The sequence below is a fragment of the Parus major genome, chromosome Z (assembly GCF_001522545.3).
Source record: "Parus major isolate Abel chromosome Z, Parus_major1.1, whole genome shotgun sequence".
Lineage (NCBI taxonomy): Eukaryota > Metazoa > Chordata > Aves > Passeriformes > Paridae > Parus > Parus major.
The window spans coordinates 36,953,317-36,978,610 of NC_031799.1; the positions used below are offsets into that span (position 1 = coordinate 36,953,317).

The 25,294-nt window shown below is 36.1% G+C and overlaps 1 protein-coding gene across 6 annotated transcripts in view; it reads right to left on the reverse strand.

Moving 5' to 3' along the window:
- Positions 1–555: 555 nt before the first annotated feature.
- TUT7 (terminal uridylyl transferase 7) overlaps positions 556–25,294 on the reverse strand; it is a 33,676-nt gene continuing 8,937 nt past the window's right edge. For 4 of the 6 annotated variants that reach the window (XM_015653127.3, XM_015653129.3, XM_015653128.2 and 1 more), the window contains 23 exons: positions 24,465–24,516; positions 22,039–22,108; positions 21,065–21,191; positions 20,211–20,330; positions 18,224–18,355; positions 17,306–17,486; positions 15,798–16,939; positions 15,523–15,673; positions 14,736–14,822; positions 13,765–13,865; positions 13,188–13,245; positions 12,359–12,462; positions 11,315–11,404; positions 11,112–11,225; positions 10,925–11,002; positions 9,540–9,717; positions 8,993–9,040; positions 8,785–8,876; positions 8,197–8,312; positions 5,237–5,556; positions 3,377–3,450; positions 3,144–3,207; positions 556–1,588 (listed from right to left, as the gene is read on the reverse strand). In XM_015653127.3, coding sequence (XP_015508613.1) covers positions 1,521–1,588; positions 3,144–3,207; positions 3,377–3,450; positions 5,237–5,556; positions 8,197–8,312; positions 8,785–8,876; positions 8,993–9,040; positions 9,540–9,717; positions 10,925–11,002; positions 11,112–11,225; positions 11,315–11,404; positions 12,359–12,462; positions 13,188–13,245; positions 13,765–13,865; positions 14,736–14,822; positions 15,523–15,673; positions 15,798–16,939; positions 17,306–17,486; positions 18,224–18,355; positions 20,211–20,330; positions 21,065–21,191; positions 22,039–22,108; positions 24,465–24,516 — 3,567 coding nt within the window. In that variant the 3' untranslated portion in view covers positions 556–1,520. Of the gene's footprint in view, positions 1,589–1,855; positions 2,021–3,143; positions 3,208–3,376; positions 3,451–5,236; positions 5,557–8,196; positions 8,313–8,784; positions 8,877–8,992; positions 9,041–9,539; positions 9,718–10,924; positions 11,003–11,111; positions 11,226–11,314; positions 11,405–12,358; positions 12,463–13,187; positions 13,246–13,764; positions 13,866–14,735; positions 14,823–15,522; positions 15,674–15,797; positions 16,940–17,305; positions 17,487–18,223; positions 18,356–20,210; positions 20,331–21,064; positions 21,192–22,038; positions 22,109–24,464; positions 24,517–25,294 lie in introns of those variants that run through there. The other 2 variants (XM_033511362.1, XM_033511363.1) reach the window with 2 other exon arrangements.

Consider the following 25,294-nt stretch of genomic DNA (forward strand, 5'->3'; position numbering starts at 1 on the left):
CTACTATTCACAGCATAAAACATATTTCAACTTTGGAAACTCAGACATCAAAAGCATGTGAAATTCATGTGAAATATGATGACAGCACTTTTTTTCTAATAAAAAAGGCAGCATAAATAAACAACTGTGTGTCTCTTCATATCATTAAGAAAGACAGAGTATGCACCTGGTTCAGAAGAGGTTTATACACTTCATTTCCACCAGCAAAATTGGAATTAACTCTGAACAGAAAGCTAAATAAAGCACAAAGATAAAATGCTTGAAAATGTGTTTAGGAAAGAACACAGAAGAAATTATTTGTGAAAGCAGCACATCTAAAAGTTCAGATAGCTTACTTCACATGGGTGAAAACCAAAACAAGACTCAGGATGCTTGTTCCCTAAGACCCCTTTGGCAATTCTAGCTTTCAAATTCCATAAAAGTAGATTGATAGGGAAAAAAAAACTGAATATGATGGTTCTAAATCCAGATAATTATAGTAAGATAACATTAATTCTACATTTATGCCTGGAATATTGAAAACTACAACCTCAGGAAAAAATAGAGAAACTTAAGTCTGATTTTCACTTTTTTTTAAAATTTATTTCAGATTCATAAATTAACAGTGGTTTCAATTTCAACATGTAACTAATTCTTTTCTGAACAAGATAAGATGGTACATTACCACCTCTGGAAGGACTTCAAGTAAAGTAAAATCCTGCTACGAATTAATGTAAATTCTTGACTGGTACAAGGATCCTCTTCGTATTCTATGAAAATGGACGTCTATTTTTCCCCAGTTGCCAATATAATACCTCTATTTCTTAAAGCAGTTTTGTCTGTATCCCCAAGGCCTTGAAAAAGATTCTTAGCAGCAACAAAACAGGACTGACCTGTTACCTAGTCTTTCTTTCTTTCTTCTTGAACACGAGCACAGCAGCAAATGAACTCCCATAAAATCACAGAACAGAAAACAACCTCACAAAATCTAAGTGGCATTGTTTATCCAGAGATTGTTTTACATCTGATGGACTAGTGTCTATGTCTTTAGTTCTCTGGAGAAATAAAAAAGAATATAGCGGTCTACAAACATCTTGAACACTTACACAAGGATTCAGTAAACAATCAACATTAATAAATATCATTTGCTCCTTCAAAAGATTCATTTTTGAAGAAAATATAATTTATTTGGCTAGCACATAGTTTTAGTGCAGTTTAAAATGGGCAGGTGGAACAACAAAACCCTGAATACAGTCCATTTTTAGTAACTGCCCTTTTCTAAATTCATTACCTAGTAAACAAATACAAAACATCATGGCTTTCTATTAAAATGCTCAAACAATCTATTAAAGAGCAGGGGTCTGTATGAAAATCCACAGTGGCATGTACTAGCAATCTAAAAGAAAACACCCATATTTTCATTGAACTTAAGCTGAAGGTTGTCTATGCTGCTGTCCTGTGAACTCAGATGCTTTAGCCAAAAACATTTCTTTCCAGTGAATGATGGACCTGTGTCGCAATTTGTCAGTGCTTAATATCCCTCATGATTCTTGCTGGGTCCTCTTCTGTGAGGCTTTTCCCTGAGCCATGTATTTATTGGAAAGGCTGCCTAAATTGGGAGGAAGAAAGCATCATGCTTTAAAGGTATTAAAAAAACCAAAAACGTCATAAACCAACTGAAACAAAAAGATGGGAGAAAATTACTGTTAAGTCAAACTATAATGAAAGGATATACAGATCACCTTAAGATCATTACCTGCTGAAGGACAGAAGGAAATAATAAAATACAAAATGGAAAGGAGGCATTTTCTTGAACTAAACACCTAATGACAAACTGTGTTACAAGCCTTCCAGTGAAGACAAAAAAAATCCAATGTGTCTTCCCAACCAAACTGATAATTTTATTTTAGATACTTAATTGCAGCCAAAATACAAACTTTACAAACTTCAAAAACTAATTAGGTCCCCCCCCAACTGCAGAGAGATTAGTGTATTATATACCCATGCTGCTGGAAAGGTTTGCAGAGTCGTCCTGGAAATTCTAATTAAAACAAAAGCAGCAGTTCTTAAAATCTTCACTGTACTTGTTAACAAGTGTGTGAAATTACTGTAAGGAAGCTACATTGTTAACCACACATTTAAAGCAAAACATCTCTGACTAAGAAAGCATACATAAAGGCCTTTATAATACAGTATCACTGCTACTTCTAAATGCAGTTTTAACTTGTTTGCATTTTGGCAGCTCAGACTAAGGATGTGGTCTGATAATCTCTAAATTAGTTTATTGTGTATAATTCTAGACAATTACTGCAAGAAACCCTCACAAGAAAGCATTCCATGTTTTGTCCCTGAAGAATCAGAGAACCCCATATAAGTTAAAACAGGACAGATTGATATAACTCCACCATACCCTGCTGCAAAATAAGTCTACCAGAGTCAATGATAAAAAGGCACAGAATTGTTATGCCCAAGATTTGCTTCCAAAACAAAACTCAAAAATTGTACATTTTCCAGATTAAAAAAATAGGTGGCTTCAGCCCATTCAAGCTGCCACTGTGTTCAGCAAATTAGCTGAACATGATGAGGAATCATACAATTATAGAACAATCTGGGTTATCATTTAATCCAACCTTCCTGCTGTGGGCAGGGACATCTGAACTAGATAAGGTTGCTCAGAGGTCCATCCAACCTCACCTTGAATGTTTTCAGGGATGAGGCATCCACCCTCCCTCTGGGCAACCTGTGCCAGTGTTTCACCATCCTCGTTGTAAAAAACTTTCTTCTTTAATCTAGTCTTTCAGTTTTAAACCATTACACCTTACTATTGCAACAGTCTCTGCAAAAAGTTTGTTCCCACCTTTCTTACAGGCCCCTTTCTAGAACTGAAAGGCCACAATATGTCTTCCTTGAAGCCTTCTTTTCTCTAGGCTGAACAACCCCAATCCTCTCAGCTGCTCCACAGGGGAACTGGCCCATCCCTCTAGTCATCTTGGAGACCCTTCTCTGGACTCACTGCCACAGTTCCATGTCCTTCCTGTGCTGGGACCCCAGACCTGGATGCAGGGTTCCAGATGGGATCTAACCACAGCAGATGGGCAGAATGCCCTCCCTCACTCTCCTGGCCAGGATTTTACACATAGTTTCTGAATTGAAGACATACAAACCTGACTGGGGACTCAGAAATACTCTTCCTTTTTGTTTCTTTTTTTCTTCATGCATAAGCACTCCCTATAAAAAACATACACACAAAAATAAACTAACAAAAGTGAAGTATTTAATTTCACAACGTTAAAAGTTTTCCTTGAAGTCATAGGTATAGCTTTTCTTAATTACATTATATGGACTTTAAAACTTATAAAAAGTAAAAGATGAAACAAAAGTGACACATGCTGTTTACCTGATTTAATCCAGCATGTTTGAGAGCAGTCAATGAAGAAGGGGACCCGCACAACACTTCTGGCTTTGAGCCATCTGAAAAAGATCATAAAAAGGAGCTGCAAATTGGAAACTAGTTTCCATTTCAGTTATCGTAAGACAGAAAAATATAAAAATACTTTCTATCTAGAATCAGGAAATGTAGAATGTAGGACATTGTTATTTTCTTCAATTTTGTAACATGGAAAACTCACATAATGTGATGACATATTTAAGCTAGGAACCTACAACAAATTAAGCTTTGTATCCTCCTACAGAATCATGAAACTTAGAATGAATGAAGATAAGGTGGTAAGTGAAGTGTCTGTAGTCTCACAAAATGTAGCAATGCAAAGAGTGAAGTCTGAACTCCTTGATCCATTTGTTCATAGTAATTTATGCAACTAGAGAGACAGTACTTTATCCAGCTTCAGGCTAACTAACAAACAATAAAAGCCAAAGCCCAACCCATAGCAACTCTTTCTAATTCAAACATATTAATTCCCAAAATACAGATGATAGATAAAAATACCTATTGCAGAACTTATTATTTTAGCATATATACTGCACAGCCTAAGTACAGTTCTCATATGAAGAGTGCTAAATATGATTGACTATGAAACAGTCAGGCATATTCCCCTCCACCTTAGCAGACTCAGTATCACGGCAAACAGAATGGCTGGAAAAGAAGTTCAGTGAGAAAAGGTCAAAGGTAAACAAACTCAAAAGTTAAATTTAGACTTGACATACACCTTCAAAAGGTCAGAAGCTGAATGAAGCATGGTTTCGATTTTTAATAAACTTTTCTGTCCATCCAGTACTTCTCGTGATCTATCCAAGTAAGAATAGTTCTAAATACATTCACAATTCTGAACATACTTGCACCACTGTCCTCCCTCTTCCAGTGTTTTAACAGTCTTATGCCCTCTTCCACTAAATGCATCTGATTATGAAGAGTTTCCATATCTATGGCAGACAGAATATTTTTGCAAATAGAGAAAAGTTGGTTTGAAAAATATGCTTATATAAAAGACTCCAATCTGTTCCTTAAAGAGGTAAAGTCATGAGTAATTAGTAATACATTTTTTTTCCAGCCTGAATTTAAATGCACCCAGGTTTACCTACAGGAAAACAGTGATACTTTGTTCCTTTGGAAGCTAATTAAAAGTACCATGTACTGTCTTAAGTCTCAGTTTTATCTTAGAAAGATATTCTTTAATAACAAACAATGAGCGAATTCCATCTTATTTGAAAGATGACTTAGATAATTAAACACTTTTTCTTAGCAGTATTCCATCCAGGTCTCTCAGTCAGGATCTGTAAGAACTTCTGTATTGCTTCAAATGCTGAGTTGTCAGAAACATTATTTTATTCACAAAATTCCATCTGAGCAAATCTGTACACTTTTCATACCAACTTCAGGGTCATATAGAATCATTCTGGTTTAGGTAATGTGAAAAGCTGTAATACCAGCTGTAACTAGCTAAGTTTTTTTGCTGCTGTTTTGTTGTAATTATGATGAACTCAAAGAGAAGCTGTAACTTGAAATTTTGTCAAGCTCATATAATGTGATGACAACGGAAGCAATTTCAACGTATTTGATATTCACACCTTTTTTATTACAAATATCTTATCTGCTAAGAGAAACCATGCCAAATCTCATGATACAGCACATTTCTGAAAGGAAGGTGAGGATGAAGGGAAAACGTTTAAATGTGGCTACATTAAAGAAACCCCCCACATTTACATGAAGCAAAAATCTTATCTGTTAGTCAATCATGTTAAAAACATAAAAAAGCCCCATAAGTACTATTTAAACTACTCAGCTTTATCAGTTTCATACCTGCAACTCCTTTATATTGTGGGCATTCTTTTTTAATATGACCTTCTCTCCCACAGATAAAGCAACGTTTTTCTCTTACGTCTCTGTCTTCCAGGCGCTTCCATTTCTCTGCTGTCTGTCTGGGAGTCTTCTCCCTTCCACTTTCCACTATTACCCTTGCTAGTTTCCTCTTCTGAGGTGTACACAGGTGTGACTTTCCCTCTTTGATTGAATGCTCCTTTTCTGTTGGTTTATTCTGCATTTCTTTGTCCTCTTTGCTTCTTTTTTCCTTGATTTCTCCATATCTTTGTGTACCTTCATAATCACGATGCCGTCTTAGTCTGCAGGAGCAGAAAAGTGCTGAAGAATTCAGAGGCCTCACATTCACACAGTGTCAATAAAAAAAAAATGGAAATGCATGTGCTGTCCTTAGACAAAATAATTATTCCGTGGGATAAATAAATTGCCATGCTTTTCCTTTGACTCTCCCACCAAATAGTGTTCCACTGATGTAACACATATTTAATAATTAAACTTTACAATTAGGTGATAATACAGTCCTAAATCCTAATAATTGTTACTAAAAAAACAGAAGAGCAGCTGAAAATTTGGCTGCTCAATTAGCAATGGAAGAGAAGAAACACCAAGCAAAATACTAATGAAGTACAAAAAAATAGCGCTATAGTTCTGAGCTTTTTTCTGCTTGCACAATTCAACCAGAACTCAGCTCTTTCCTTCTGAAACTGTGCATATTCACTCCAAAAGTCACTTCTGTTGAGCTTCTAACATTCTGTGTGACTTAAAGGTCTAGTAGTGAAGATGCACTACCACTGCCAGACTTGTTTCATCAACAACTTTACACATGACTAGAAAAAGGAGACAGGAGTGAAACCTCCACATCTGAAGATGATACCAGGCTCCTTTGGCCTGCATTGGATGCATTGCTAATGGCTGGAAACTTGGAAAATACTTCACAAAACTGAATGAATGGCAAAAGAATGGCATGAGCTTCAAGATGAGCTTCTTTTTTTTTAAAAAAAAAATGCATAAAGGAAGACATAGGGAACTATAGGCTGGTCAGTCTCACCTCTGCCTGGTTAGATCATGGAGCAGTTCCTCCTGAAAACCACGTGCTAAGGCACGTGGAAAACAGAGAGGCAACTAGTGACAGCAAAGAGCAAATCACGCCTGGCAAATCTGGCAGCTTTCTATAAAAATGGGTTTCAGAAATAATGGATAAGAAGGACTGACTGACATCATGTACCTGGATTACTGCAAGGCATTTGACACTGTCTTACACAACATCCTTGTGTCTAAAATGGAAAGACATGGATTTGATAGGTGGACCACTCAGTGGATAAGGAATTGGCTGAACAGCTGCACTTCAAACATGCCTTGATGTCTGTGCGAACACCAGTGATGAGTGGTGTTCCTCAGGAATCCGTATTGGGACCAGTATTATTCAACATTTGTTAGGGACATAGGCAAATGGAATAAGTGCACACTCAACAGGTTATTGGATGATAAGATTAGCTTTAAACAGATACAGTAAAGTTTTACGTATTAGTGAGAACAGTTGTACCTGTTGCCACAGAAGACTGCTAAGGTAAACCAGGACAATCAGGTTCAGGAAAAAAAACCAAAAAAACAACTAAAAGGACAAAATCATAAACAAGTCCAGTCCACAAATGAGCATTACCAGAGCAGGGCCAGTATGTGCTCTAACATCTCTTATACAGCAACCACAGTTGCTGAGGGAATGCATGAAAAAAGACTACAGAAAACAACTAGTTTGCCCTTCATAAACAGCACCCCCTTTTGAAATAAATGGCTGAACAGAGGATCAAATATATCAGTGGTTTTACTCCATAGGGCATTTCTGTTCTTAGATGCACAATCCCATTTACTTTTCCGCTAATGTTGTATAGAACACAGCTTAGTATGTGCAATGAACTGGTGTTTCACTTCAGAATGCAAGATTAAAAATCCACAGATATAAGACAGCAGTTTAGATGTTGAGGAAACTTTCACACCACCTTCAGCATTCTTTAATTTCAAACTATCATCAGCTACTGTGCTTGCAATTGCTAAAGCTGAGTAAATTTCTAACAGGATCAACAATGTAAACTCACAAATCTGTAATGTGTAATAGAACAGCCACTTCATCTAATATAATATTAGTAGCTTTTTTTTTTTACTTAGTTACAGGAAAGTGCAAATGATTTTTGATGACAGCTTTTAACATAAAGAGATTCCAAACAATGGTTAGATTTTTCCATCCACCTTATAAGTGAGCCTAAAGGTTTTCAAGATTTCACTGTTTTTCAGATAGGAAGTCTTTAAAGAGTTTTGTTAGAGGATGAGTTCTAAGTTTAGATATTTTGTAACAAGAAGAGCAGCAAAAACCTTTCAGCCACTCATTGGTTGCCAGAAGAGAGTCATTGAATATTGGACATGGCTACTCAGGGACAGGAAGCATTCTCCTGGATGTAAAATTGTTCTCATACATGTGTGCTTATGAAAAATACTGCTGTGATATTCTTGCCTTGCTTTTGATAGGAATCGTATGATCCTGTGAACTTGACAATATTATGTCTTGTTCGGAGCAGCAAAATTCTGATAGTAGAAACTATTAAGTAACTAAAAATATAAAATGTATCCATGCATGCTTTTCATGACACATAGTTATTCCAGTCTGCTGACTATCTAGATTCTCCTTGACTACTCCTTTCCTGAACATGTAGATTCTTTTTGATTACTCCTTTCATGTATTAGGAAGTGCAGTCAACATTGATACTTTAACAGTTGCACAGCAACACTATCCACCACTGCCAAAAGAGGTACTGATACATTTAAAATTTAATTTAGGTCACAAAAATCATCTGCAGTGCAACAACTTTTAATTCAGCATTACTATCCTAATCTTTTCTAAACAAACCTAAGGAAAAAAAGTTACACACAGATGCCAATACTATACTCACTTTCGTCTCATGGGACAATCTTTCATGAAATGGCCAATTTTACCACAAGTTCTGCAGCATCTATCATTTGGTGCCAATTCTCCTTCCGTTAGTACCTCGGGATCAAAAAAGTACTCCTGCAGAGAAATCATATATTTAAAATGAAAATCCAAACTCTTGGAAACCAAGACAGACACAGAAGTGTTAAAACAGCAGTAAGAGTTACAGAAAAAAATAAACTTGGGGTCTGTAGCTGAACCCTGAAAGACCGAATTAATTAACAGGGCATTGACCTCCTCTTTGACCAGCAGCCTACTCACCACCAGGTCTGCACACTGTCATAAAATTGCAGTTTTAAGAAATGCTAAACTGGTTTTGATTTGGCTTGAAATACATAATCTATACACTGAAACTCTTGACTTGACTAGTATTCTGCAAAATATTTTACATGCAAGTAACATTAAAACAATACTCAGCAGTAACTCCCATGAAGAATTTTAGAGTAGCGTGGATTAAGAGAAAGAGCTTACAGTGAGTGTAACCATAGTCCTGCAAAGGCTAAGTTATACACCAAAGAGCACACACATACTCCTCTTAGAAGGAACTTACCATTTTTGATGGGTATTCTTTAGGAAATATTTTTATAGGGGTACCAAATACCCTTCTGCCATTGATAAAAGCCTTCATTATAAAATTTGTCACTGTGGAAGAAAAACCCCAAACTGAAATCAACACTTAAATATCAAACTAGAACGTAAAATAAAATCCAAGACAAGAGCTTCACTTTGTAAGTGAAAATTATTAACAGAAGACTTACTTTTTCTTGACAATCCAGCTCCAAGATTGTGGTTCAAATCAAAGGGATCTGTAGAAATAAAACGTGAAAGGCATTCCTCAATTGACAAAAGAGTAGAAATTGTTTCCATGAAAATGAAGTGGGCCAGAAAGCTGTTTACAGGTTATTTCTAAAATACATCACTGCATTTTCTCTGTCAGAGATCACATTGACAACAAACAGCATAATCATACACAGAGTTGAATCATTTAAGTAAATATGGGCTCAGCTAAACCTAGTATTTTTGAGAACACCTCAATTGCACTACAGCTAATTTCTTTGCAAAAGGATTTTGTTAAATCTATTCTTCCGCTACTTAATTCATAATGAAAAGTGTGAAGTTTGCTTTGCAACTTCTTTTCAGTAGCCAAAAAAACCCTTAAGAATAATGGTAATTTTGTGATGGTTTCAAAACATGAGCACATAACAATTTATAACCTAGTAATAGAAAAATAAATAAGTCTTGTGAAAAAGCAAAATTTTCATGTTAAAGAAGTTCTGTATATTCCTGTACTACATATGCTTTTACCTTCAATTACAATATATTTGGAAGTCCACTGCTTCTTGAAAGTTGTAAGCAGATTTTTTCTCCTGATGCAGATGACATGCTCTTTAAAATCAAATTCTTCTGTGTAGAATCGGAGAAGCCCCAGCCACAGTTGCCCAGTAGATTCAGTATTTTTCCCATAGTCTGGCCAAACAACTGACTAAAATCACAAAAATATTGTTACATGCAGTACTTACATTAAGCATTTTCATGATTTTCATAATGTATTTTTATCATTTATTTTATACAGAAAAACAATGGAATTACACTAGAATTTTTCCTTTCATTATTTATATTGATAACGCAATATTAGTTTCAAATGGTATATTTTTTAATCTATTAGCAATGAAAATGGACAATTAATAGAACTGGTACTAGGTTTTGTCTCTTAGGAAAAGAATATATTAATTCACTTAATACTGCCTGTATAAAACAAAATTATTCAATTAAATTAACCAGATATGACCAGATGGTAACTGCTGCAGGTGGTAGCAGTTATGTTCATCCAGAGAGAAAAAGAACCATTAATCATCCTTAACACCTTAAAATAATTTTGTGATCTACTTTGTCAGATTTTGGAGTTTATTTTTTCACAGATGAATTACAACCAACCATATTCTAAAAGCCTTAAAACACATGAAAGGGATTTTCAAATCAGGAGCTACTCCCATTCCTGTATTTGTTCTGGATAGAATTAGTTTTGTTCTTAGTAGCTGGTATATTCTGTGTTATGCTTTTAGCAATGAATAATATTGATAACATTGATAACCCACTAAATATTTCATTTGCAGCTCAGTAATACCTACCCTAAGTCAAGGACTTTCCAAGTTTCCCATGCTGTGCCAGCCAGCAGGTGAACAAGAAGCTGGGAAGGAGCTCAGCCAGGACAGCTGACCCACACTGGCCAAAGGGATATTCCCTACCATGGAATGTAATGCTCAATATATAAACGAGGGGCAAGTGGCCAGGAGGCATTTACTGCTGCTGTGGGATGGGCTGGGCATCAGACAGCAGCTGCTGTGCAGTTGTATTTGACATCTCTTGTTTCTCCTGGGTTTTAGTCCTCTCTCTTTTAATTACTACAACTACTATTATCATCATTGTAACAATTAAAAGTATTAGGATTATTATTTTTCTATCAATTAATAAAGTGTTTTTATTTCAACTCACAAATTTTACTACTTCAATTTTTAATTTTTTTTTTTAATTAGCCTTCCCACCAGGGAGGAGCGAGGGGGAACAAGATTGGCTGTGTGGCGCTTAATTGCCAGCTGGAGTTAAACCACAATATTCAACCTCTGCATTTGGGAACAATGTCTTTAAAAGGAATTTCTATTCATTTGCCAAGCTACAAAGTAAATACTCACCAACTCCTCTATCTTATCAAAGAAATATACGTTCCAGCCATCAACCAAAATTTCAGGCTTTTTTGGCTCTTTGTAGATCTGAAAGAATAATACTCAAACTCTTTAGAAGAGTCTTTCATATTCAGCACTGACATTCTTCTGATCAAATACTGTGTACAGTCACTCAATTCTTTCTGATATACTGTACCTCTTGAAGAACAGGGATGACTGGTGGATTTCTCTGTTGAAGAAAATAAAGCACCATAAGAGTATATGCGTAAGATGACAGGCTACCTCGAGATGCATCTCCAATGTCACATATCTACAAAAAGAAACAAGATTTTTATCTTTCATGGTGATCATCCCTTGCTGCAGGACCTACTGCTTCTAGAATGTCTGAAATACACTTACCTTTGTAAAGACTTTCATTGTGTAACACAGGTATTTTACTCTAGGATCAATAGCTGCATATGATGACAGAAGTCTGGTGTTATGCAAGGCCTACAAGAATAAGAAAGTCATGTAGAAAATAAAGAAGCTCTGAAGTCAAGAAGGAAATAAGCTGAAAATATGAAAAACAAAAACTCTATGTTGTGTCCTCAAGAAATACATAGTGAAGCCCTGCATGGTAGGACTCTATATTGGGAAAGAAAGCATTTAAGAATGAGGTTATCACCTGCTCTTTTAAAAGCCAATCAACTTTATTAATCTGTGTGGAAGTGGTACAAAACAGCATTCACAGAACACTACTTCAAAACAAGAAGCCTAAATCCCCTACTACAGTTTCAAAATGTTTGGTAGAAGGTAACTTCTTAAACCCAGAGATTTCAGTCCAGATCTGTAAGAGCTACCAACAGACACATAAGGATGCATAACTTCAAGGAGAAAACTTTCACATTTAGTGGTTGAGGTATATTCCTCAAGACTCCCCTTGAGCTCATAAAAAACCTTCAGAAAGTTTAAAAATTGTTTCTAAGACTTAACTTTCCTTTGATGTTTCAAGGAAGAGGGTTTTGAAATTTAGAGATTGAAATAAATGAAACCTGTTTTTAAAATGTTTGGCCAAGAACACATTGGATTGGTTTTGGGTTTTTTTGGTTTTTTTTACATTCTAGTATGTTAGAGTTCAGGTAAACTGGGTTCAAAATCACAATTTCAGGTCTTAAGGCTAGGCAAGAGCCATGAGTCTATAAAAGCTGAAGTTACTTTATATTGTCTCTCATTTAAGAAAGACATACAATACGTAGACCACTGTTTCTTACTATTACTGTAGAACTAGTAGATTTTCCTAGGAAAGTGATAACTCTCAAGTCACAACTGTGCAACTGATGCCACTCATAGTCAAACAAACAAAACCAAAAAGGTTTCTTTAAAATATAATACTGGAACATGTCTCATGAAACAGATCCTCAGTTTTTGTTACACAACATAAAATAAAAAAGGAGATAACCTTACCAGAGTATTATATAAACTGATGTCTACTTCAAGACCACTTCTGACATGGAAAAATTTGACAATTGGGACTTTAGCAGTTGTTATAGGCAAGACATTTCTTAAACCTAGGATGAAATGTCATATTACTGAATAGCTACAATACAGTCCTACACAGTATCAAGTAAATTCCAACTGTAGCCAAAAGGCCACAAAATAAAATCTTAGTTGACACCAAATTTGTATTTCAGTTACATTTTAACATTGATTTTAGAAATTTGTCAAACATGATCAATCTGCTAAATATAATTTCTATAAATGTACATTTAGCCCCCTCAAAAATATAGAGCAGTCTAAATAAGAGTATAGAATTTCTTTATTGAGAAATAAGCTTAAGAGATAAATGGTAGTTCATTCCAACTCATTTGAGATACACCAAAATGAGCACTACAAAATTCTTCTATGATTTATTGTAGAAAAAACAGGATTCCCACTGCAGACTTGTATCAGAATATCTTTTACTATCAACTTCCTATGCACTGAAAATACAAGTACATAATTATTAAACTGAAGCCTCAAGTCTTAAATCATTTTTCTTATGCATGTAAGTTACAAATATACTATCTGTCCAGATCAGATGTGGTCCAATAGCATTATAACCTTGAACACCTACATATACAAACAACAAAAAAATCCAGTTGTTCACAATATTCAACCTCACTCTTACTAACATAAGCTCTTTTATGTTAGTTGTATCTTAATGATTTTCATCTACAGCACCCCAGAACACTGTCACTACAGCAAATTAAGTAATAAAACCAGAATCACTTATTTTAATTTTCCAGAAAGTTACCTGACTGTTTCTTGAGAACTTTTGCTAAATCTTCAATGATTCTGATGCAATCAAGTCCCTAAGACATTAAGAAAAAAAGCTGAAAGATGTTTCTGCGGCAAGTATTTTAGGCAGACATTTTATCATATGCCATTGAGCTTAAAGCTGTAGAATCAAATGTTTCATGTTATACAGAATTATGTGAATACAAGAAATTGTTTCAAAATAGCACATGTAGAATCAACAGTTGATAATGTAATAATGGAAACCTTTTAAAAGCTGATATTAGGCATGAAAGGAGACTGATGTGCTCTTCCATTGTTTCCCATTCCCAGTTGTTTATGAAATAAAGAATTTTACTTATCCGCACAAGTGAGGGTAGAAATGCAGAATTCAGGAGAAAACTGGCTACTTTATTGTTAGACTCATGTCTAGGGCAACAGCAAACATCCCCCAAAATAATCTGTCTTAATGGCACCTTAGTATTTTCTTACAATATTAAAAGCTTTTATAAAATAATGAGTCTGTTACACTAGATACACAATATAAGACAATTTTGCATTTATTTAACCATAAAATCAAAATCTTCTCAACCTACCTCAGCAGTTGCCCGACCATCTATTGTCATACAGATATCAAGATCACTTTGTTTGAAGCCAAAGCCATTTTTTGAGGAGCCAAACAAATCCAGCTTGGTTCCTGTAAGACATGTATTGTATTATAGCCATATATCAACAAAAAATATCAAATTACATATAACACAGAACCTCAAATTGTATGTAGCTGCAAGCCACTGCATGTCTTCTAATACAGGCATGAAAACATTACTGTATTTCTGTGGAATATGAATACTTTGTGATCAACTCTGCTTATGAGAAAAGAATCTCTACTATAACTGATTCATTCAAGCAGTCCAACAAATCCAGAAACAAGTCAGAATTTCCAGTAATTAAATTATCAGAATGTAGGTTCAGGCTGACATCTGATTGAAAAATGCTTTGTACAGAGATTCCCAGGGTAGGGGATATACCTGGCTTCAGCCAAAAAAATATTTTTTTAATTTTAAAAGAACATGAACTAAAGTCCAGGTGTTACTGGTAAGAACTCCAGAAACAAAGTTAAAAACCCCCAAATGCCTAGGGTCTATGAGTAGGCCAGACGTTGTGCCTGTATTTTAAAATATTACAAGCCCAGTAATTTTCAGTAGGAAGTACTACAAAAAAACTTGTTGTTTGTAAGAGCAGTTACAAAAATAAGACTGATTAATAAATAAAGTTAAAATAACAAATGTGAAATGATTCCACTTCTGCTTTGATTGTTCCTTCCTTAACTTGCCATTATTCCTTCCTACTAATACGTGCTATAACAGGAATAAATAAAAAAATCCTAGATACAAAAAAAGCCTTAAAAGACTTAGAACAAAAATTAATGTAATGAAGTATTTCAATGCTTAGCAACAATATGGGTTGAATATTCAAAACGAAAGTGTTTATTACACTGAAATGATGTTTTCTTGGAAAACTTCAACTGTGAACAATCAAAAGTATAAAGTTAGAATGGCCTAATTACCTGGGAAATCCTGCCTAATGAAGACTTCCAAGCTTTGTCTTATATGTTCCCGAGCTTGATCCTCTACTATATTTGGAGCAAAATCATCTTTAAAAAAAAAGAAGGAAAAAAGGCAACAATTTAGGCAACTGTCCTTTAGGAAGAGCAAAGAGCAAGGATTCAGGTGAAAGTAGGGGTTTGCAGTGGGGCAGGGAAAGGGAAAGAGAAAAAGAGAAAATTCACATGTGAAGGAAAGAAAGCAAGGATGAAGTAGAAGAGAAATACCTGTTCAAAGAAAAACATTAATTAGACAAATAATGCATTTTGTCTGGTCAGAAATGGCGAGAGAGAAAGGAGGAAAGTTGGGTCACTCTGAAAAGAACAAAAGTGGAGAAGTGTTACAAAATGATATTTTGACACTTTTTTCTAGAACACTGAAGGTTTTTTTTATGAAAACTACAAGTTAAGGAACATAATTCAAATCAGACAAATATAAAAGCATCAATCAAAAACTCCACCCAAAATCAGGCTCTCAGAAAATGCATTTTCCTGTACGAGTAATCAACCAGCCAATTGGAAGACAAATCTAAACACTTTCTAGTTCTTTAGATACAAACTACTCAACAATGCTACTGCAGCCATTACCATTTAGCCAATTGTAGAATTGTATCTAAGAGTTGAAGACAATGTGAAAGCAAACAAACTGGCACCTTTTAACACCATTAGTCTGTGGATTTGGTTTTTTTTTGTTTTTTTTTCCCTGATTCTTTTTCCACACTACAACAATATTCAAAGGAAAAAAACTTACGGTAACACTGGACACAAACTTGATCTAGAATAACCGAAAACTTGGGTGGCAGTGGAGGCAGTGGGTCAAGCTCAATTTTCTTGAAGTCTTCTGGACAATCATTCTTTAAATGACCTTCCCGTTTGCACAAGCTACATACTACTGTAGGAGACTGCATGAACAAAAGCAAGATTGGTTTTAAAAACTGTAGTGCTTCAATGAATTTGAGCAACACTTTCATATAACTTCTAACAGAACATAAGCAGAATGTTTATGTTCTGATACAGCTTGCTTACCTTGCCCTTCGTAAATGCTTGTTTATTGAATTCATAAAAAAGTTCAGATTCTAAGCATTGTTCTACTACTGTGGTCTCTTCAGAATGGCTTCCCTTCTCAGTAAGACATTCTTGACTCAAATTGATCCTCAGAGGCCCATCTACATTTTCATCAAAACGTTTGTTTTCATATTTACTGGGGATGGAAAAATCATCTTCTTCCTCTGACAGTGCATCATCATCTCCAGATCCAGTATAGGTGTTATCTACTTCACCTCCAGCTCTAATGGTAACACTGCATTCTCTCTGATTTAGAAGACCTGGTGCTTCCTCCTCTTCCTCTTCATCATCTGAGTTAATCATTTGGGATATCTGACCCTGTGGTGAACACAGGAATTTTTGTGGGGATTCATCCAGTTCATCAGTACCTTCAGTACTACTATCCTCATCAATGTCAATTTTGTCATCTGTTATACCACTGCACTCCAAGCCAAATTCATCACTCTCTGTAAGTGCAGCATGTTGAAAACCTTCTAAGTCTGAAGTATCACATGTCTCTACATCGTGCTCATTCACCATAACAGGGAGTTCTCCACTGTCACTGTCTTCATCAATTGTCTGCTCAGCAGCCAAAATATCATTCCACTGCCTTTTTTGTTGCTCATGTTCTTCCTCCTCTTCTTCATCTTCATTCTCACTCTCTGTCTCTTCACAACTAGGTTTAAAATCCTCGTTATCTCCAGAAATAATTTCCTCAATTACACAGTCTGAGTCTTCATGGGTAATTCCCAGATGACTTACATCATCAGCCAATTCTTCTTCTGTGAAACTTTCTGAGCCATCACACAGTTTTGAAGGACCAATTTTATGTTCCTTGGGCATACATGTATTCACTGTTAAGTAATCTCCTACTATGACTGTGTTTGTTGTACCATCAAAGTTTTGCAAATCAGAATCTTCATGCTTTATAGCATCTTTTCCATGGTCCGCCATTTGGGACTTCTTCTCACTTGCATTTGAAGAGGGTACTTTGCTCCATTTTGCACTTTTTTTGTGAGGCAAGGCAAAATACTTATAAGTTGCTCTCAGACAGTGAAGAATATATTCATACACTAGCTGGCTGTTCAGAGTTCTTGCCACATTCCTTTTGACTGAATATGGGTCTAGTAGAAAGAAGAAGTGAGCCAGCAGTGAAAGAGTTAACTTCTTTAAAGAAGAATACACTTACATGCTTACAGAGTCTGAGTTGCTAGTAACTGTTAAACACTGTGTAAGGACACAAGATCTACAAATTGTGCTGAAGACAATTTTTAAGTTCCCTTAATTATTTCTGATAATGTTTAAAATAATACCCAATAGAAATATTAAATTGATTTTTTTTGGAAAAAATATTCTACTATATTCTACTATATAACCAGTCCAATATTAAAAATTTCTAAGTTGTAACACACTATATCAACAGCCAAGTCAGCACCATATAAAAATTTAATTTACAATTCTTTGAAGTTTGTTGAGAGATATTTATATACCTTCCACAGCAATGCGCTTTTTAGGCCAGTCCTTTAATTCACGAGACACTGGTTCCTTGAGTCGTATGCTAATAACCAAATCAGCCATACTGAACTCCAAAGCATAGAAACGAAGCAGTTCAAGCCAGAGCTGACCAATGGGTGCTGAACACTGCTGACCTAAATCAAATACTAAGGGAACCTGTCAATTACAAAAGAAAACCTTAAATAATATTTAATCAGAGGCATTTAACTGTCACAGTTCTTTTATTATTACATCTGTAATCTAGTGTGGCAGAATTTATCATTGGTAATTGACTCCTTCAATTGCAATAAAAACTACAATTAAAAAGCTGGAAGATACAGTATGAAACTTCATAATGACAGCATGCAGCAATGGCAAAGAGTAGCATCAGTGATTGATAACAGTTGCTTCTTTACGTCTTTATGCTGTAATTTGTATATTTCATAGAAAAACATGCATCTCATCTCACAGGACAGAATGGACTATACAGCCTATTTTTCAGCAAAGTCCAGGCTGAATTATTAACTCTCAGAACATGCAATCACATAGTGATACTGTTTCTTACAAAGTTGTTATAATAAAAGTAATTTATTTAAACAATTTAAACATAACAAAAGATGAAATGTTTTTCATATGCTTAATCTAATTCCAAGATAAAACTGCTTCTGTAAACTATATTCTCCCCAAAGAATTAAAATTCACGGTCTTATCAAAGAGTTTAAAATCGTATCTATTTTCCTGCCAGCTCCTTAGCACCAAGAGCTAAGCACAACAGACCTTGAAGCAAGCAGTCGTGCAACCTCTTAGTTCAGCTCATGGTTTTGAAACATAAACACAAAATTGAATTAGAAGGTTGCTCTATTTTGAGAACAGTAATATCTGCTAGACTACTACAGAAATTTAAAAGTTCAGACCTTGCCCCTTCTAGGGGAAGTTTCCTGTGGCACATCAGAGTCATCAGTAGGGTTGTACTCCCAAATCACAGCATCATTCTTGACTTCTCTCAGATGAAAATTAGCTAATTTGTTTAATGAGAATCCTCCAATCTAGAAGAAATGAAAACAGAAACAAAGCTACATTATGTGAACTATTAGTTCCCACATCATAGTAGAACAAAGTTTAAAAACTGGTGTTCCATGTCTAGAATGTGCCACAATGTTTTTCTCTCTCCTCCCCATACCTCTCTACAAAAAAACTCTCAAGAGCTCAGTGCTCTTGGAAGGGTGTGCTAATATCCACATTCAGGAAATATGGACAGTGAGGTGGAATGAAAACTGGATTAATGGCAGATCCCAGAGGTCTGTAATCAGTAGCACAGGGTCTAAACATGGGCCTGTCACCAGTGGTCCCAAAGGTCAATACTGGGCCCAGTGTTGTTTAATATGTTCAGCAGTGACTGAGACAAAGAGAAGATGCCTCCTCAGCACGTCACTGACAGCACAAAGCTGGGAGCAGGGGCCAATACCCCAGAGTGAAGAGCCTTGACAGGACGGAGAGATGGGCAGAAATTACCTTGATTAAATTCTGAAATTCAATAAATGCAAAAGCAGGGTCCTGCATTACACCGGGGAATAACCCCAGGCACCAGCTCAGGCTGGGGCAGATCTGCTGGGAAGCAGCTCTGAGGAGAAGGACCTGGGGCTCCTGGTGGACAACAAGCTGTCCATGAGCCAGCAGTGTGACCTGGTGGCCAAGAAGGCCAATGGTGGCCTGGGGTGCATTAGGAAGAGCACTGCCAGCAGGGTGAGGGGGCTGATCCTGTCCTTCTACTCAGCCCACGTGAGGCACAGCTGGAGTGCTGTGTCCAGCTCTGGGCTCCTCAGAACAAGAGAGACGTGGAGCTCCTGAAGTGGGTCCAGCAAAGGTCTACAAAGATAATTAAAGGACTGGAGCACCTCACTTATGAGGAAAGGCTGAGGGAGCTGGGCTTTTTCAGCCTTGAGAAGAGGCAACGGAGAGAGGACCTCATCAATGTCTGACTAAGTGAAGGGAGGGTGTCAAGGGGATGGAGCCAAATGATGCCAAACAATAAGACAAGAGGCAATGGGCAGAAACTGATGCAGGAAGCTATGAATATGAGGAAGAACTTGTGTGAGTGACTCAAACTGACTGCCCAGAAAATTCTGTAATTCTGTGTCATGCAAATTTTTCTTCACACACTAGATAAGCATGAATATGTATCTTTTAATTATGTGGGCATATACAATAGGATATTTTTCTCATCCGATTCAGAAGGTGCATATGCTTTTGAATGAGTCAGGAACGTAGTAGAGAAAATTGTTAACTGCATGATTCGTGTAATCAGTTACAGGAACTGGAACATGTGAGCTAAACATAACAAGAGACTGTAAGTACAAAAATGGGTGCCATGAATGTGATACATAATTGATGTCCTGGAGAACTGGATTCTGGATTGGCATCCATAATACAACTGATATCAAGATGCATTTCAGTTTCTAAACCAAAGAAATACATGCTTTAAACTCCTAATGTGATCCCTTCAGTCAGTATCACACCAGTGTGCACCCCAGCCATGGTTTATGTTTTGGAGAATTAGATGGCAAATTCCAAGACGCTGTTTTGGGATGTAGCTATGTGGATTGAGTTCTCAACAGTCTGGAGGAAAGGCTGAAAAAAATGAGGAAGTAAATTGCTGCAAAATGCGTTGTTCAACACCCAGCTCTCGTTATTCACAGAAGGGGCAACAGAGCACTACTTCAATGACTAGGATCGTGAAATGCAACCTTAGAGCTAGGAATTCACACACAAATTCACATTCTTAGTTCCTGCAGAAATGGCTTGCTTATGGCTTGCTCTGAGTAGCATAAAGCTGACAGATTATATACCAGCACACGCAACTGGTCCTCTCATTTATACTCTTCAGTGTATTAATACACATACCCATGATCCCAAATAGACAGGCAGAAAAGGCTCTTTCCTCTGTTGTAGAAAGAATATAACCATTAAAGCAAACACGTAAGGTGATAAGCCTCCTTCTTCAGGACGATCAACACAGCATAACTGTAAAAACAAATTGTGCAGTCATGAAATCTTCAGGTGATACTATGAAAAGTATTCTTGTAATTACTGTTTCAAAGTCAGTCACATTGAATATTACAGGAACTCAGGTATCTTCAAGCTCTTACAAGATGTAGTTTGTTCTCAAGGCCTGCATATTTACTGCAGTTACTACCATATTACCATAATATTTTCAAGTGTAAGAGCCATAGAACCCAGACTGGCAAAACAGACATCATACAGCACATTTTCAAAAAATGATAGCTCCTTTTGCATAGAAACAGTACAAGTCAAAAGTTTTTAATTTTTTAAATAATATTTTAATTGCAGACACACAAATTTTTCAGCAAGTTATGTTAATTCACAAGGTTGTTTTCACCTACAATAGAGGCAAACAGCTTATTCTTTTTTTTTCATGATGGATTAAGTTTATGAGAAACTAGCAATTCCATTTCATATATGTTCCTCTAACTAGTTTGGTAACAGAGCAGGATACTTACAGTCTGCATGCCACTGAATGAAGCTACAAATTCCACTTTTGAGATTTAGTGGAACATTATCACACAACAATGATAATTACATGATTTATAATATTTACAATTTATAAAACCTTATGCCTTATTTCAACTCATTTTCCAAGGTCTGTTTCAACAGTCATTCTCTGTACTATAGCTACAGGCATAATATCAAAGGTCATTCAATATTTATTCACAGATGAGGGAATACAAATGACTCACCTTTGCCCAGTACCTGAAGGCAATCACTAAAGGTACGATGGCAGGTTCCAGCTTTCCAAGTGTAGCCAAATGGTTTGTTGTCAGACAAGCATTCTCATTCCCTGCACTCACTTTACAAATAAGGCCACTAAAATGCAAAAAGAAATGAGAGATTTTGAAGGTTCTGTAAGAACACCCATAGGTTAGATAACACCTCACAGAACAGTGTAGCAGAAGGCTGTAAGGAAAGACTTGACAGCCTCTCAAAGACAGCATCTCTGCATGAAAAGCAGCATGCAATACTTATTTGATTTATGGTTAGTTCGAGAATATATGCATTGTAATTTTCTGTACAAGCGTTTTAAGATACAATTCAAGTTTTTTTTCTAATATCAATTTACTGAATTAAAAAGTTAGATTACTAATTTCCTTCATGAAACAAAAATGTCTTCCCACACCCACCATCAAACATTTTCTATGCTGTTTTCACACAACATAAAATATTTTTAAACACTGAAAAATCAAGGTAGCAGCAAATAACTGGTAATATTTTTATCAGTAGGTGTTTTATAGAATGTTTCATGAATCTTAATTGACATTCATCAAATGGGCAAAATAAAATATTTTTAACTTTTTCTCAGTATACTAGTGAAGCTAAGCAAACTGCTCTTATCCTTACAGAAATCTATCATTTAATATGGTGTTTATGCTACCTATAAGAAAGGAAAGTTTCTGCTTAAGCAATAATCCCAAATGGAAGGGTAAGGGTACATGCTGGAAGCCGTAATGGTTGAAGGGATTGGGAAATACACAGCTGAGGACAGAACAACCCTTACCCTCTTATTCTAGGCTAGGAATGACTTGCCCATGAGTGTTAGTTTGTGTTTCAAGATCCATGGAACTGTAATAATTTAGTACAGAAACGTCATTTATCAGGTGGAAATATAATTTACATTGCTATATACTATTAGAACACACAAAGTGACAACCGAGACCTTTGCTTTTCTCTGCACACCACCACTGGTATTCTAGCATGGAAATCTGCATCAACTTCCATAAAAGAGTCTAAGTAGAAAAAAGAAAAAGAAGAAGCCACATTAAGCATGGTGTAGACAAAAAATACATTGAACTGGATGCAACTAGAAGAGCACAGGTAGTATTTCAGTTTCTAATACAATGACTAATATTGAGGAAAAATAAAGTACGAGTGATTTAAGTGTTTCACATATAATGGGAAGAATATGGTCTATACAACAAGCACTGTTAGGAAAATACCGAGAAAAAACAGAACTTTTCAAAATTCATATACATAGTAGGTATAATTAAGCAAGTATATTTTGGTTAAGAGCTTCAGTAATTCAGGCATGCAGAGAGACCTAAACCACCTATGGAACAATATTAGTGTGAAAAATAAAAAAACATAGTGTTACATCACTACAATAGAGAAAAAAAATTTTCCTGGTTATCTGACAATCTTTTATGTAAATATAGAACAGGCTGCCTACATGATGTAATGTCCTTTGCTGTGATTTTTCTATTTTTTTTCTTCTTATCTTTATGTAATTTCCCCAATATGATTCAGCTGTCAGACACCCTAGTCCTCTCTCCTAGTGGTGCTGATTGATCCAAACTGGACTTATTTTTTGATACCTCATGGTTTCACTGTGCTAGGAGGGGAGAAAACTATCAAATAATTTTAGATACGTAATTCAAAAATTCTGAAATGACAAGATTTTTGTGATGTTACTCAGCCAACTGGACACCTGATTTCACTAAAAATTATCTTACTTTTGCCACTGGGATACCACAAACACCTAATACTCTATCTCTGCATCTTATAACTTATGGGGAATACTTTGCACCCATTAATGCAAATATTACTTGCTGTTGTGATACAATAGTGATCCCAACTTCTTATGAGATCTGGGTCTTCTTCCTCTTATCTAACTTAAAAATAACCCCATTCTCAAAGACAGTAATGGTCCAGACAATAAAATGTACATACAACAATGGCAGAGGTGCCACTGAAAAAATCCAGGTCAGTAAATATATGTGTTTTGAACCATACGGTCTGGTTCTTGAACTGTGGGCTCAAAAGCAAGGCAAGAAAGCAGTGAAGCTACTTTTTGCAATCTACATTTAAAAACAATAGAATTTTCCTTCCCCCCATACAATATTTTCATTTTTTTTCTTGTCTGCATACGCTTGAATTGGTTTGAGTAAGTGCATTTTTAAAAGAATCTTAAACTTTACTTCCCTGTATTAATGTGCAGTTAAATTCATTATCTGAAAAAAGCCCTATGTGTCTCTATGCAGTCATCTGTACATGGCCATCACCTGCACTGAGACACATGCAGGTAATTACAGTAAAAGAAACCTCAATGTAAAAGTAAATTACTGGGTTTCTGTTACATGTTAAAGAACTTAGGCTGCTTTCTGTGGCTAATGGCTAATAGAGTAGGCTGGGGAGGGCAGCAGAGTCTACCTCATGTGCAATGACATCTTCACTTATAATGTAAAAGAAAGCCTCTGTCCTGGGGTGACTTTATGATGCTTCTATCCCCAGCTGCTTTGTTTATGTTACATATTAAGTTTTGCACCTTTAAGACTGGCTCTGAGAGCAAAGTGGGGAAAGAAGAACTGCACAGTTTGTGTCCAGAAATGGCACTCACTCCCCTGCATCCTGGACTGTGCTGTCTGCAGCATGGACAGACAGTGGGACTGAGCTCTCCTTTGCTTTTAGTTTGTTTTTAGCAAGCTGAGGCAGAGAAGTTTCCTGGACCATGGTCTTTTTTATTTTCCCTTTTTTCTTGGATCTGTTCAAACCTGCTCTGGACAGAAAAAAACAGCCAAGCCCCTGAGAGCTCATGCCTGTGGCCCACTGGGGCATGGGTCTCAGCACTTTCCAGTGCCAGAGGGACTGATAAGAGACTGAGTGAACTGAGCTATACCCATGAAATTCTTGGATTTGCTATCTCTTTGAACAGTGGGAGGTTTTATTGCTCAATATTACTCATTTTTTTATGCTTGTACATACTTTGCTTGTTAAATAAACAGTTTTTTCCACTTTTCTCCAGGGAAATCTTTTCCTGAACCAGTTGGGGGAGGGGCTGCTTAAATTTGCTTTCTGGTGGGACTCCATTTGGAGGTTTTCTCTCAAATTTGCCCTAAACCAGGATAGCCTCCCCCTAGGAATTCCTCACATCATCAAAAAAAAAGAGAACTTCAGCTGTCATAGCACAGACTGCCAAACCAAAAGTAAGTAGTTCTGCTAAGGTATTATTTTCTGCAGTATTATTCAGTCTCATATCTTTCTAAAAAAAAGAGTTGCACATTCTGTACTTGTTCAGCAGAGGTGAAATTCAACAATACTAAGCAGTAATAGTTTAATGAAATTGAGAAGGCAGCAATTTTTTCTTACCACTGTTCTGGAGACTTTCTTGTACAAGTAAGAGAACATCTGGTTGAGTCATCTGTCAAAAAAAGGAATAAAGCTGTTTTTGTATCAACCACCTGTCAAGAAGGTGATTTTCAACAACTCAAATTTAAAACCACCTCTATGTGTACTTCACTATTATTACATTGTATCAAAAGGAACAAGAGCTCTGCTTGCTTTGAAGGAAAAAGAATAATCCTGGAGTAATTGTTACTATAGTTATTTTTACCTCTATCAAAGACTTGATTATGGTAAGAAAACCCCCACCACGAGAATTACTGTTTCAGTGTGCTTAAATATGACTGAGTTCTGACACAGTGGACTTACGTCATGTTAAAGACTGTAATTACAGCTTTTTGAAGTTATATGCACTTTATGAACTTAGATCACTCTTTGCTTCCTAAAGGAAGTGTTAAATTCTAAAAATAGGACTGCCAAATCAACTACCACAGGCATAAGTTTAAGTATGGAATCAAGTCCTTAACTCCTTTTCAATGTTCAAGCACAAAGATGCAGAAAAACATGACAAATAAAGACCTTAAATTACTCCATGTATAAATAACATAATATCATTTCATGGCTCAAATATAACCTAGCAGTCAAAACGTGTATATGTGAATATACATCAATACAAAACCAGGATCAGTACCAAGATCACAGAAGTGTCATTTATTCCAGCTGTTAGAGAATATCAATAATCACGTGTCTCATAGGACTGCTAGAGTACAGATGTTAAAAGTGCTTTCAGAAGAAGTTTCAATAAAACATGAAGGTGTATTACACTGCCTGATGACTACAGTTCTGTTAAGAAAGGA